This window comes from Martes martes, assembly GCF_963455335.1.
Source record: "Martes martes genome assembly, chromosome: 13".
Classification (NCBI taxonomy): Eukaryota; Metazoa; Chordata; class Mammalia; order Carnivora; family Mustelidae; genus Martes; species Martes martes.
In genome coordinates this window covers 35,781,174-35,795,015 of record NC_137901.1, presented here as the reverse complement: position 1 = coordinate 35,795,015, position 13,842 = coordinate 35,781,174, and the positions used below count along the sequence as shown (strand labels likewise).

At 45.2% G+C, this 13,842-nt stretch overlaps 1 protein-coding gene across 1 annotated transcript in view; it reads right to left on the bottom strand.

The window, feature by feature from the left end:
• Positions 1 to 2,270: 2,270 nt before the first annotated feature.
• TPGS2 (tubulin polyglutamylase complex subunit 2) overlaps positions 2,271 to 13,842 on the bottom strand; it is a 68,021-nt gene continuing 56,449 nt past the window's right edge. Inside the window, exons 5-7 of the mRNA XM_080821774.1 lie at positions 12,224 to 12,337; positions 10,307 to 10,467; positions 2,271 to 9,016 (exon numbers count right to left, since the gene is read on the bottom strand). Coding sequence (XP_080677900.1) covers positions 8,786 to 9,016; positions 10,307 to 10,467; positions 12,224 to 12,337 — 506 coding nt within the window. The 3' untranslated portion in view covers positions 2,271 to 8,785. The remainder of the gene's footprint in view (positions 9,017 to 10,306; positions 10,468 to 12,223; positions 12,338 to 13,842) is intronic.

The following is a 13,842-nucleotide window of genomic DNA, read 5'->3' as shown; positions in this document are numbered from 1 at the left end:
TTCTCATGTCTGTTTCTAAATCTAGTTGGAAATTACAGAACTGCTAGTAAAGAAGGCAAACTCCAAACAATGCCTGGGTTTTGGTGTCTTTGAAATCTTAAAGTTTTTCTATTTAAAAAATAGAATGGGGCACCTGGGTGGCTGGGGCACCTGGGTGGCTCAGTGGGTTAAAGCCTCTGCCTTCGGCTCAGGTCATGATCTCAGGGTCCTGGGATCGAGCCCCTCATCGGGCTCTCTGCTCAGCAGGGAGCCTGCTTCCCTTCCTCTCTCTCTGCCTGCCTCTCTACCTACTTGTGATCTCTGTCTGTCCAATAAATAAAATCTTAAAAAAAAAAAAAAAATTACTGAGGGATTTGAGGATGGAAGGATGGAAGGGAGGATGCACAGGCCCCACGAGTGTTGAAGACCCTGTTTTGTCTTCTCCCAAGCCTGTCACTGAACACAGTGCAGAAAGCAAGAGCAGGATCAGAGTCAGGAGACCTGGTTTCTGAGCTCCTAACCTGTGGGTAGCTGCCTCATTCTCCACCACTCCTAAATCCACTATTTCTTTGCTCATGGCCCTGAACAGTGTATCACCAATACCACCAGTGGAGGCTAAAGCGCGGCCACCCAAAGAGAGCAGGTCCTAATCACAGGAACCTGTAAATGTTATAAAGAAGGGTCTTTGCAAGGGGCACCTGGGTCTCAGTTGGTTAAGCTTCTGCCTTTGGCTCAGGTCATGATCCCCGGGGTCCTGGGGCTGAGTCCCATATTGGGCTCCTTGCTCAGGGGGGAGCCTGCTTCTTCCTCTCCCTCTGCCAACCACTCCCCCTGCTTGTGCTCTCTGACAAATAAAATCTTTAAAAAGAAAAAAGGGGGAGTGTCTTCAGTTTTGAATAAGGATCCAGACATGGAAAGATAATCCTGGATTATCTAGGTGTGCCCTAAACCTAATCATAAATGTCCTTTTAAGACAGAGGTAGAGAGAGGTTTTATATGCACAAAAGAGGAGGTGGTCTTAAGACGGAGAGGCAGAGATTGGAGCAATGCAGCCACACACTAAGGAATGCCAGCAGCCACCAGAAACTGAAAGAGGCCAGGAACAAATTCCCCCCCTGAGCCTCTGGAGAGAGAGCGTGTCCCTGTTGGCACCTTGATTTTGGCTCAGTAAGACTAATGTTGAACTTCTGGACTTTAGAACTGTAAGAGAATAAATTCCTATTGTTTTAAGCCACCAAGTGTGTGGTAATTTGTTATGGCAGCTCTAGAAAATTAATAACAACCATCAGCCACAAATATGCAGCGAGGGCCTAATTTATAGAGGTGACCCTGTGCCAGGAGCTGTGGATTCAGCTGGGAAAAGGAGAGTCATGATCCCTCCCCTTAGGGCCATGAGAGGTAGTCATCAACTAAAATTAAATTTTAGTTTAATCTGCAGCTATTTATACATTTTGCCAGAGAAGTGAGTAAAAACAAAAATACCCGATTGTCTCAGAGAAGAGATAAAATGTCTTTGCAAATGCAGTTGAGGTACAGGATATTAAAATGCCCCATCCATGTTTGTCACAAAAGGCAGTTTCTCTGTAGAAAAATCATGCTGCTAGGCAATTCTGGGGGATGAACTTTCTGAACGATTTTTAAAAGAGCTCAAGTATTGACGGCATCTCTGTGTGGTCACTTGTGGATGATTTTATATAAGCCATATGGCCATTCTGCCTTTTCATTTTACCTTGGAAGTAAGGAAGAGAGGGATTGAATGACTTGGCCCAGGGGCAAAAGATAGGAAGTGGTATGTGCCGGCTCGTCATGCTGGTCCTGGTTTTATTCTTTTAGAACGCTTAAGAAGGCCTGTTCATCAGCAGTACCCCTGCTTCCACATGCTGTCTTCTCAGCACCTGGCCCAGACTGACCCAGGGCTGGGCCTGGTGGATGGAGAGCCAGTCAGCCCCACACTGACCAAGACCAAACCGGGAAGCCCGGTGGCAGGCCAAGCAGCAGCACCATCTAAACTGTTGATGAGGGCTCCTAACCACGCAGTTTTTACATCAATGATTAACTGGCAGTGATCTGTGTACATCAGTCACCCAGCCATCCGTGTACACCTAAGTAGGGAAGGTTCAGCAGTATCTTTTGTGACTTTGTAATGATTCCTACTCCGACCGGTGAGAGGATGTGGCAAGAGTTTAGTCAGATTGCTGGTACTCAACTAAGGGAGGGCCAACCCATTTATATTCTTAATGAGTCCTATTTAATTACTGCATTTAGAAAGTATATTTGTTTAAGATGATCCACCTGAGGAAGTACAAATTTATGATTTTGTAGTTCAAACACCATTTCAATTGTTGATTTAGTGGAAATTGTTCCTAACTGCTGGATTAGCAACAATGATTTGCTTCCAGAATGTTTTGTAATTTAGAAGTAGAGCATTACATGTACAGGAAAATTAAATCAGCTGGATAATTAGAACAACTGAGAATGAAAACAGTACATCCAAGTGTGTGCTTCCAAGTCACCCAAGTGGCCATCACTGGGGAATAATGGACACCCAGCCCCTCAGTTGCTGTAGGGTCAGCGTGTGCTGGGCTGTTGCACATCCAGGGCCGGATGCAGCAGTTTCCTTGCTCGTGGCTGGTGGGGCCGGAAGAGGTTTGCATGGACCAGTCGCTGTGTCTGTGGAGACTCGGGCGTGCTCACCTCCTCATCTCCCGTTAGAGGGGCTAGACAGCTGGAGTCTATTTAACACATTTTCCTCTGTTCATTTTGATATAATCTAGAAGTTAACTGACTTAGGTGGAAACGGGAAGAGATGGGTTTTGGTCAAATGGAAAAGATACTCCGTAGAGGCCCTGCACCGTGTGTTACAGATACACAGCATGAAATCAACCGCAAGGTAAGTAGGGTGCTTTCTGTGACGGTGTCAGCAGCTGGTTTTCCTGTGGTAGGAGGGGTTACTGCAGTACTTGGGACTATTCGCTGGGCCCAGTCAAGAGGGGGTCTTTTCTCTTGCACCTTCAGAAAATAAACTAGAAAGCTCAATTTCCTTCTGAATCACTGCCCCTTAATAGCCTCTGCCTAGAAATGCTTTTAAACCTGCACTGCTGTCTGGAAGGGGGTTCCAGGGGTGGACAGCAACATGCTTCTGCGCAGGGAAGTGGGCTAGGAAATGGAGACAGTCGCCTAGTCCTAAAAACACTTGAATTGTGTACCCAATGGAATATTAATACTTTTGCAAACTTCAACTTTCAAGTAAGAATAAAAAATGTGGTAGCTGTGCAGGAAGAGCTGGGTGCTAGGGAAAGCTTTTACAGCTGCTTTATTTGGTCTCCGAAAAAAACGTCCTAGATGATACACTGATTTAAACAAGGTCATCTTTATTAGAACTCAGTACACAGCAGTTGGTGGTAGAGCTGGACACAGGATTAGAGCAATTCATCAACATCAGAGCCCTTCTTGACTCAGAAGATTAAGGCATAAGATTGGAAATGACAAGGGAAAAGAGTTGATTCCTACCTTAGCCCAACCTTAGAAATGCAGTCTCAATGAAAAGAAATGGGTTCTAATCCAGCATCCCCACTCAGCAGGTGGTATGAAAAAAAAAAATAATTTGAATTTCACTGGAGGAAAAACTGTCCTGAAATTGTAAAGGTTGTGGAACTTGACAACTTCTTCAATCAACATATGTATATAGAAGTTCACCCTTGGATTAAACTTTTTAAGGGTGTATTTATGGAAAAATGATGTAAGATGAATTTTTGAATTTGCTTGCGCTTGACTGAATTCTTCCTGTTTTTAATGGATAATATTGAAGGTGATTTCCCATTTTAAAAAAAAAGGTCTAAAACATGATTTGTAGAGTTAGTAGTAATTAAAGCTACAGTAGTCCATTTTAGAATCACATTTTTAAAGGAAAAAGTTTTTTTTTTTTTAATTGAAGTTGCTTAATAAGCCTATGTTCTGGAATCCTAATACTCTGTTTCAGAACCTGTGTGTGGCCATAGTCTAGAGCCACCCGTGGGAGATGAGCCTCAGGAGCCTCCACACATGTAAATGCACCCTCAAGAGAAATCTGCCTTCACCTGTCCCCCAAGGGATGACCTTATTTACAAACAAAGTTTAAAAGTGGACAGCTGGGAACTGGAGCCATGGTAAAGGTAAGCAGTTTTTGCAGAGGTTTAATCTTGCCCTTAATAGTTGGTCTTTATTTGCAGCTTTTGCTTGAAGGACAAGGTCTTCCCTTAGTTGGACTTGAACCATTCTGAGGACTGTCTGTGTCCCTGCTCTGGTTGGTCTCCAAGGTATTCTTTGTCAGTCTTGATGCTGTGGGGAAACATAACCAATCTCCAGAGGAATGGTAGGTACTTTGAGAAATGTTCTTACTTCTGAGCTCAGGAGGGTGTTCTCAAAGCCAGGCCCGCTTGTTCCTTTAAGGGCAGAGGCGAGAAGGTGCTCAGAGAGGCAGAAACTTTTCTTTTCTTTCTGTCCACTTTCCACGCTGGACACGGCAGAGGCCAAGAGCCTGAGCTGCCTCATAGCCTTTGACTGCCACACGGAGCAAAGCCCAGAACCTGCACAGCCCGCTGGGCCTTTCCACAGTGCAGGGACATGCTGCCTCATCCCTGACTTTCCCTGTGAGCCAAGAGGTATAAAAAGAATATATAAAGTAGGAAAGGATGCAGTGTCTTTTTTTTTTTTTTAAAGGTATTATTTATTTATTTGACAGACAGAGATCACAAGTAGGCAGAGAGGCAGGCAGAGAGAGAGGAGAAAGCAGGCTCCCTGCCGAGCAGAGACCCCGATGTGGAGCTCAATCCCAGGACCCTGAGATCATGACCTGAGCCAAAGGCAGAGGCTTTAACCCGCTGAGCCACCCAGGTGCCCCAGGATGCGGTGTCTTACTTAGAAAAAGAGGGTCTTCAGGTGATTTCTTGAGTACAGTAGGAGTATAAAAGGGCTTCGCAGCAGAATTACTCTGAGCATTGTAAGGTGAAGACAAGTCCCATGCGGTCTGGGTCAGGGCTGCCCCGTAGAACTTTCCGTGGTGACAGAAATGTTCTATATATGCACCATTCTGTAGGGTAGCCCCTAAACTTACGTGGTCACCAAACACTTGACATGCTGCCAGAGAGACTGAGGAATACAGTTTTAGATTTTAAGTTCAGATGGCTACAGTGGTCAGTTGCTAGAGTACTGGATAGCACAGGAATGAGAGAATACACCTTTGTATATACTCTGTTACTGTTTTATTCATTTTACATACTTTTTTGGGGGAGGGAGTGAAATTTGTATATAAACTGCTTTGGCCTATGTTTACTCCAAGAAATGAACACCTTGTCTACAAAACTATGTCCAACGAAGGTTGGAATCACATTATAAAGGAAGAAGGGAAAAAGAATGGACTATTCTGATTGCTCACCTATGAGCTGATTTAATCCTCACAACAGCTCCATAATGGAGGCTGTGTACTAACCAGGGCATGTTCAGCTAGAAAAACAATCCAGGCTGGGTTAGCTTAAACCAAAGAAGAAAACTCATCACAAGACCCCCAGGATTAAAGTGTAGTCAGTATAAACGGGTCCCCACCTACTGCCGGGGACCTGCAGTCAGGGGGCCAGAGTTCTACTACACAAGCATGGCTACTTAGGGATGCTGTGTCTGAGTGGATACTGCATTGAATAGAAAACAGAATATATATTATATATATTGCAATCCTTAGAGCAACTGTTAAAAATGTAATGCAAAGAACTGTAACTTAAAAACCAACAGGTGAATTAAAATGGAATTACTTAAAAATTAAAATTGGAAGGAAGGGCAAAGACCAGATATATAGAAATGCTTGGTCACAAGAATTGCTGAAACTGGGTGATGCATACATGGGTTCGTTATTCTACCTATCTTTGTAAATATTTAAAATTCTCCATATTAAAGGTTTAAAAAATACATGTGTTCACACAGGTCCCCTTGGTCCTTCTGATCCAATCATTGTCTGTGCTTTTCTAGATGAAAAACAGCTTTTGAGCTCTTGTCCATGCAGTGCAAGCACAACCCCTCAGACCCAATTAGGTGGAAAGCTTTGGGCTCAGTCAGCATTCTTGTCACAAGTGCAGTTGATGAAGAGTCCTGGTATTTCCTTGCAGTTTTGATTGAGTGGGTCTGGAGTGGGACAGGAGTATCTGATTTTCTACACACACATCCAGTGACATGGATGCATGTTCAGGTTTGGGGAGGCACAGCGTCAAGGGAGATATTCTATGGATTATTATGTGCAGGTAGCCCCCCGTCGGTCCCGTCCTTGGCTGGGGCACTTCCCGGCTGTAGAACTCATGCAGCATGAGGATGTGGCACTTCCCACACAATCTTAACTACGCCAGTGCATCATGAGGCCTCCCGCCATTGATTCTCATTTTGTGATTCCAGCATAGTCTCTCTTTCTGGGCAGCTGATTTACGGTAGAGCCTCCTGCCATGTCAGTTGCTTTGGTTTGGAGACACAACTCCATTGGGTGAGTTTTCTCACCAGCTAGCACACCGAGCTTACGGGCTGTCTGCGCCTTTCCCCAGGAGAGCTCCCTTCTTCCTTCAAGGGGGTGGTTTCACAGGCACGTGATGGGCATTGTCACAGAGTGCCCCACACCCACTGGGCCTCATATGTGGTTGAATGCTCTCCTGTCACTGTCTGGAGTTCTTAATCTTGTCTTTGAACTTGTGTTTTGTAAGTGAAGTCTGATGCGACAAAGCCACATACACAGGAGCAGAGGCGATCCCTACAGGGTGTCCACTGCTCCCCACCACCCCATTCACTTGGAGCCTTTGTGATGCCAGTGTGCACAGAATTCCAGCAGACCCACCATGTGCAGGTTGAGAAGAGATTCAATATAAGTTATTCCTACAACTGAGTAAGTGGGGGCACTGAGAGCCCCAAGAGGCCCTGCTTTCCATTGGAACCGGACTTGATTTGAATGCAAAAGGAAGGTAATGGCATTCTAAGAAGTGTGAATGACCCTGGAACCCCGTCATATCCTTTTTCTACTCTTGTTACTTTTCTTATTTTACTCCTGTCATTTTCCTTCGTTAGCTATCCACGTCTGCTGAAAATGACGACTTAGGAGAAAAAGAAAACAGGGCACCTCCTAGTTTTTCTTTTAGTCCTTCCTTACTCATTAGTAAGGTGAAAGAGTGTTTATAGAATGTGTACATATCAAGGAGGGAAATAATAGTTGAGCGAGGCTTTTCTGCAGTGTTTCCAGTGTTCTAGTGAGGACAAAATATGTATGTCATACAACATGTATACATAAGCTATGAAATACAAATTGTCTAATTTTGGTGATTCTGCATGAGTTCTAGTTGCATTTAAAACTGGAATTGTGTACTATAAAGATGAATAAAATTAACGCTAATAACTTATAATTTAAATTTTTTCATTACTTAGGACAGCATTAAGTAGCAAGTAAAAACCCCACATAACAAGATGTGTGAGAGACCATGGAAGAAAGAACATTTCAGTACTTTTAATGGTACTATTTTCCTAATTTTTGGACATGAGGCCCCACATCTTTGTTTTGCTCTGGGTCCTGCACCTCAGGTAGCCAGCCTGGCTCTTCACTGCTCTCCTTTCCTTCATGGAGCCCCCTTCCTTCTCTCTTCTATAGTCTCCTGAGGACTCCCACTGATGTGAAGGGCACCAGTGCTCTCCTAGTTCCTCTGCTGCTGCACCTGTGAGAACTAGAAAAGGGCCATGGCTGAGTTTAAAGTAACTCAAGGGACCCACCAGCACTAGAGGCTGGCTGGCTATAGGACGGGAGGACATGCCTTCTCTATGCTCTTCTAACTCTGACTTGTCTTGGAGCAGCTGCCACATGCTGGAATCACTGATCTTGTGCAGTTGATTCTCCCTTTGATTTGATTCGTTCTGGCAAAACAATTCTTCTAATAGACTAAACTTCAGCTATTATCCTTGACAGCTTGGTCCTTCTTTGTCCCTTTCTGCTGCTCCATGAATTGATGAAAGCTGGGGGTAGTAGGCAGGGCGGGTGGACAACTCTTGTCAACAGTGATTTCATAAAAACTATGAGAATTCGTGGAAAACAATGCTTGGGAGTTTGTTTTTATATTGGAAACAACAAACTTTTATAGGAAGCTGAAAAAGGACCAGAGAGAATTAGGAAAAATAAAAAGAATATATACAACTGTATCTTCAAGAATTTTCACGGAACATTATGACCCATCAAATCAAGATATCCACATTTTCTAACAAAAATGAACTGATCTGAGTAAGGCAGCATGAAAATATTCTAATACGTGCTGCTCAACAGAACTTTCTGTGATGACGGAAATGCTCCATTATCTCTGTGACTACAGAAGCTACTGGCCACACGGATGTGCACAATGTGGCTAATGCAACTGAGGAACTGAATTTTTAATATAGTTTAAACAGCCACTGTGACTAGTGATTACCAACTGAACAGCACAGTTCTAATGCCTCATGGGTCAAAATCAGTGGTTTCTTCAGGAGATGTCTCTCATCACCGCTGACAGGTGTAGAGGGTTGGGGGTGGAAAGAGAGGGAAGCTCTTAACAGCTCTATTTAACACTTACGTTCTGAAACTCTCTCAGAGGCAAGAGATGAGGCAAGGACTCTGGGGGAGACCTGAGAATGCCTTTGAACTCCTGGCTAATGCCAATGGAAGCAGAAGGCCTAGGATTTGGCTCACTGTGATGGGAAGAGGGCTATGGTACAACTCATAGAATCTGAGGCTTGGGCCATCTGTGCATGGAAATCATGCTGAGGGGCTCGCAGGGAGGTGGGGTGCTCATTTCCGGACAGGGTTTCCAGGGCTAGAAGAGGATTTAGAGGTGGAGGGAGGACCTGGGGGCCCTTTCTGGCTACCCGCAGGCTGGACTGGCCCTTTCTTTTTGGGGATTAAGGTCTTGTTCTTGCTCTTGAACACTTTGCTGGGATCCAGCTTGTTCACGAAGGAGTTGGTCTCTTCTGCAAGTAGGTCTGTGTTGTAGGTGATGGGTTTATACATGTTGAACCACTGCTGTAAGGGAGAATTGGGAGAGGTCAAAATTCGAAGGAGAAAGGCGACTGTTTATGTTCTTTAGTGGGGACCCAGAGGCAGAGAGGTGGGGAGATAAGGCAAAGAGAACAAACATTTTTATGAAAAAAGCCTTGAAAATCTGTTAGGACTTCCTTTAGGTGAATGTGATGGCACACACATTGCTTTATTAAGTCTTGTAACCTTTAAAATAAATCCAGCACAAGGACTGAGAATGCGAGTAAACTTCCTTCCTTCTGATCTAGTGAGCCCTGAGCATGGGGATGTGGGTCCCAGAGCATCAGTGTCCTTCTAATTGTTCTGTCCTCACACCAGCTACCGCCCGTCAGGTGGATATGGCAGCACTTCCCCCCAGGGAAGGTGCATGACAGAGGCCAGTGGCAGGCCCTGGCTGTGGGAAGCTGCGTATGCTGGTGCTCTCTTTCCGTTCTGGGCAAAGAGCATCACGTTTATTGACCTCACAATGTTGACTGGATGGATGTTAGGTGACATTTGGGCAAAGTAAGGCTCAGAAGATGAATACATGCCTGGTGCTGAGTCCCTGAGTCACTGCCACCCAGCCAAAGTTCTTCCACGCACACCTGGTCTCAAACGAGGTGGTATATGATGAGCATTACCAGGCAACTGTGTTTGAAATGCGCCCGGATCTATTACACAAATAAGGCACATCCATACAATGCATATTACAATGCATAATTCTGTATTACTAAAAAGGACAGTTCTGTAGGTACTGGTAGGGAATGAACCCCAAGACAGGCTGTTAAGTGAAAAGAAGGTGCACAATGATGTGAGAAGTATAGTGCACTTGTGATTTAGAAAAAAGGAACTGAAAACCATTTGCCTGTATGCTTTCCAGGCAAAAGTACTGTGTGAAAAGCACAAGATAAATGGAAACAACAGCTGCCTCTGGAGGAGGCTGGGAGGCTAGAGAGCCTGGAAATAAGACTGACTTTGCACCCTTCCTGCGTGCATATCCTGCCTATCTAAAACCAACACTCAGACCTAAGCCCCCACTAAAATTTAATTAGAAAGAAAACTCCCAGGTGATTATGAGGATCAGCCAAGTTTGGGAACCACTTAGTTCAGTACTAAGTCAGGCCATCCACCTTCACTGGCACCATCTGCCTTGCTCAATGAAAATGCAGGTTCCTGGGCTCCATCCCAGGTCTTCTGAGTCAGACAGGGAAGCTGGGAATTTGCACTTAACCATTTCCTCAGAGATTCTGATATGGTCCACAGATAGCTAGGAGACGGCTCGTGTCTCTCCCTTACCTTGGCCTGCGGGCTAATGCCATAGCTGGTGAAGGCATACTGCCACTGCGGCAGGCCCAGGTGCGTGATGAGCAGGCGATAGTAAGCGGTGAAGGTGTCTGTGAGAAAATGCCAGTATAATGCTCTGTCCAGGAACCAGATCTCAGTGTCTTGTGCTAACGCTGAAATAGCAAACAAAAGAAAGAAATGAACAGACAGCATAAGACTTTTCTACTTTTATCTGTAAAGCCAATATACTCTCATGGTTTAAAAAAAAAATTCCAGTAATGGAAGGATGAAAAATACAAGTGAAGAGTTCCTCAGGCCCATTCTCCCGTGGCCACTGTTAGGGGTTTTATTGGTCGTCCTGTACAAATACCTCATCAGTCAGCTAACTGACTTGTGTGCTGGGCGTTGGCCATCTGTGGCTGACCATTCAGCAGCACCCCGCCCCACTGGGCACAGACTGGGGGTCTCAGTTTCCTGACGGAGACAGACTCAGAAAGCCTGATTTCTTTTTTCTTTTTTTAAAGATTTTATTCATTTATTTGAGAGACAGAGAGACCATGAGCTAGAGAGCACAAGCAGGGGGAGTGGGAGAAGCAGACTCCCCACTGAGCAGGGAGCCCATTGTAGGGCTCCATCCCAGGACACTGGGATCACGACCGGAGCCAAAGGCAGCCACTTAAGCGACCGAGGCACCAGGCACCCCAAGGCTTTGGTTTTCTGAAGAGGTCTCTGTCAGGAAGCTGAAGGGCCGTGAGCAGTCACTGTGGAGGAGCCCAGACCCCCTCCTGCCCTGGGTCCTGCCTGGGCTGTTGCGGGAGGTCTGGGCTCAGCGGAAACAGGCACAGTCCCAGCAGCGCCAGCCTCGCACTCACTCCTGACCTTCCATTCTTCCTCCTGCAGGCCTCTAGTTCGTCTCTTGTCTAATGGCTACGATGGCTTCGATGGCTTCCTCGGTGGCCCCCACCCTCCAGTCTCTTCTTCTAAGACTTCCTATGCAAATGTACGTTTCCATCTTAATTTGGCTGTTCCTTTACTGGACTTCCCAGTGCCATGTCCAAACTCCTTCCAAGCTGTGCATGAAGGGGAACAACTGGCCTTCTGGCTCCATCTCCTTATCCACAAGATGAACCAGGCAGCCCTATGATTTGAAATTATCATTCCTTCCAAATCAGCTGTACTTTCCCATGGCAGAGCTTTACCTAGTCTCTTTGCCTACATGCTTCCCTTACCCCACAATCCCTCCTGCCCCACCCTTCTCCACAACCCAAGAGGTGGATGAAAGGCTACTTTGCAAAGTTGGTCCCTCCTTTCTCTAGGAGTAAAATCCTGGCGTCTCTATCTTCTCACCCCTACAGGCTGAGAGCTACCTGGAGAGGGCTGAGCTTTGTCCACAGTCCTAGGGCAGGGCCTGAACTGTTGCTGGAGGGCCAGCTCATAGCTGTTGCTCCGGGGCCAGAGCCTTTTCATCTTGAATTCTCATCTGAGGTCTTAGACTGACGTCTACTCATTCAGGTTTTTAGTGTTGTTAACTTGCCTACGTAGAGAAGTGTGTAAGAAAGATAATGCTTTTCTGGGATGCTTTTCTGATGTGTGAACCCGTTGGAGAAATGTTTATAGAGGAATGTTATATAGAGCCTGTTTATAGAAACAGAATGACTATTTCTTTTAGTTTTTACTCACTTATTTTCCTTTTCCCATTTTTTTCTGCAGTAACTCACAAATGATGACAGCTTAAAAAAAGACACTAGTGATTGGCCTAGAAGGGAATGCTCAGGGAGGACCAAAAGGGCTTACTGGGTCTTTACATCTCCAAGAGACCTGGCCGCATCTCATGGGTCCAGAGAGGAGTGTGCCTTTCCTGTCATGACTGGAGAGCAGGATCATCCTGCCACACCCAGCTACAGGGCCACGCCTGTCAATGATTCTTACCTGGTTTCCCTGTTTTGTAGACAAGGCAAACCTTCCCATTCCCATTGCAAGGATCCAGCTCAAATATCACGCTGCGAGAATCAAAGTGAGGCTTCTCTGGCTGGTTCTCACTGGCTGCAAACCCAGAAGCTAACAGTTAACGTTCAAACATACTCAACTCAAACACATACTTATCCAGCACTGCTAGGGTTGGGGGGTGGGGGAGAAAAACAGAAAAAAGCCTTATCTCAGACATATTCTTAACTACTATATCCAATGTGGGCCAAATGAAATTTTTTAAAAGACTTATTTCAGGGGCGCCTGGGTGGCTCAGTTGTTAAGCCTTTGCCTTTGGCTCAGGTCATGATCCCAGGGTCCTGGGATTGAGCCCTGCATTGGACTCCCTGCTCAGCAGGAAGCCTGCTTCTCCCTCTCTCACTCACCCTGCTTGTGTTCCCTCTCTCGCTATGTCTCTCCTGTCAAATAAAAAAAAAATCTAAAAAAAAAATTAAAGATTTCAGGAGCAAGTCGGGGGAGAAGGGGAAGAGAATCCTCGAGTAGACTCCCCACTGAGCATGGGACCCCGAGATCATGACATGACCTGAGCCGAAGCCAAGAGTCAGACACTTAACTGTATAAGCCTCCCAGGCACCCCCCAATGAATTCTATACTCTGTATGCCCAGGATCTTACCCATGTCTAAGCCTTTTGTCTGGGCTTCTCTATCACAGACAGACAGTGTCACAGAATCTAGGGGACGGTGGCACAGGAAAACAAACTGAACTTGGGAGAGTGGGAATATATAAAGGCAAAATAATCTAGCCTGATGTTGCCATCTCTTTTTCCCAGATAACTGCTTTCCCCTTATTTATAGCACTTTATGATCTTTTGATTAGAATCTCTTTTCCTTGGCCTAAAGTGAATTTATAATATTTAATATTAATTACATTATAATTAATGATAAGCCTTGTTCGATCAGAAATACCTACCTAGTAATCACATATAATGGCATACCAGAAAAGAGAGCCATTTTTAGAAATGCAAGCATCAGAAACCTTTCCTGCTTCTTTCGGTACAGCCATTATGTAATACAGATTAATATTAGTGAGTGAGGGTTAGAGTTTACAAACCTAGGAGAGACTGGATAAAACAAAGCCGATAAGAAGGCTATTTTTTTACTTGTAGATGTAGTCATACATATAATTTTATGCAAATGCATAAATATTTACATTTCTAACTAAAAAATGCTTTAAACATGGCTTTTCCTTCCCCTGGGGGTTACACCTTAATACTCTTCTTCTTCTTAAGATTTTATTTATTTTTTTGACAGATGGAGATCACAAGTAGGCAGACAAGCAGGCAGAGAGAGAGGAGGAAGCAGGCTCCCTGCTGAGCAGAGAGCGGGGGCTCGATCCCAGGACCCTGAGATCATGACCTGAGCCAAAGGCAGAGGCCCCAACCCACTGAGCCACCCAGGCGCCCTTAATACTCTTCTTGATCTTATGTGGTCTTAGACTCATGGAGTGCGACAAGTTCTGCCTGGCTTCCCGGCTCTAGGCTTTGGACTGGAAAACTCTCTCAAGTCATAAACTGAGGTTTCCCTTCTTTATTTACATCTCTCAGGCTCGCGGTCCTTCACTG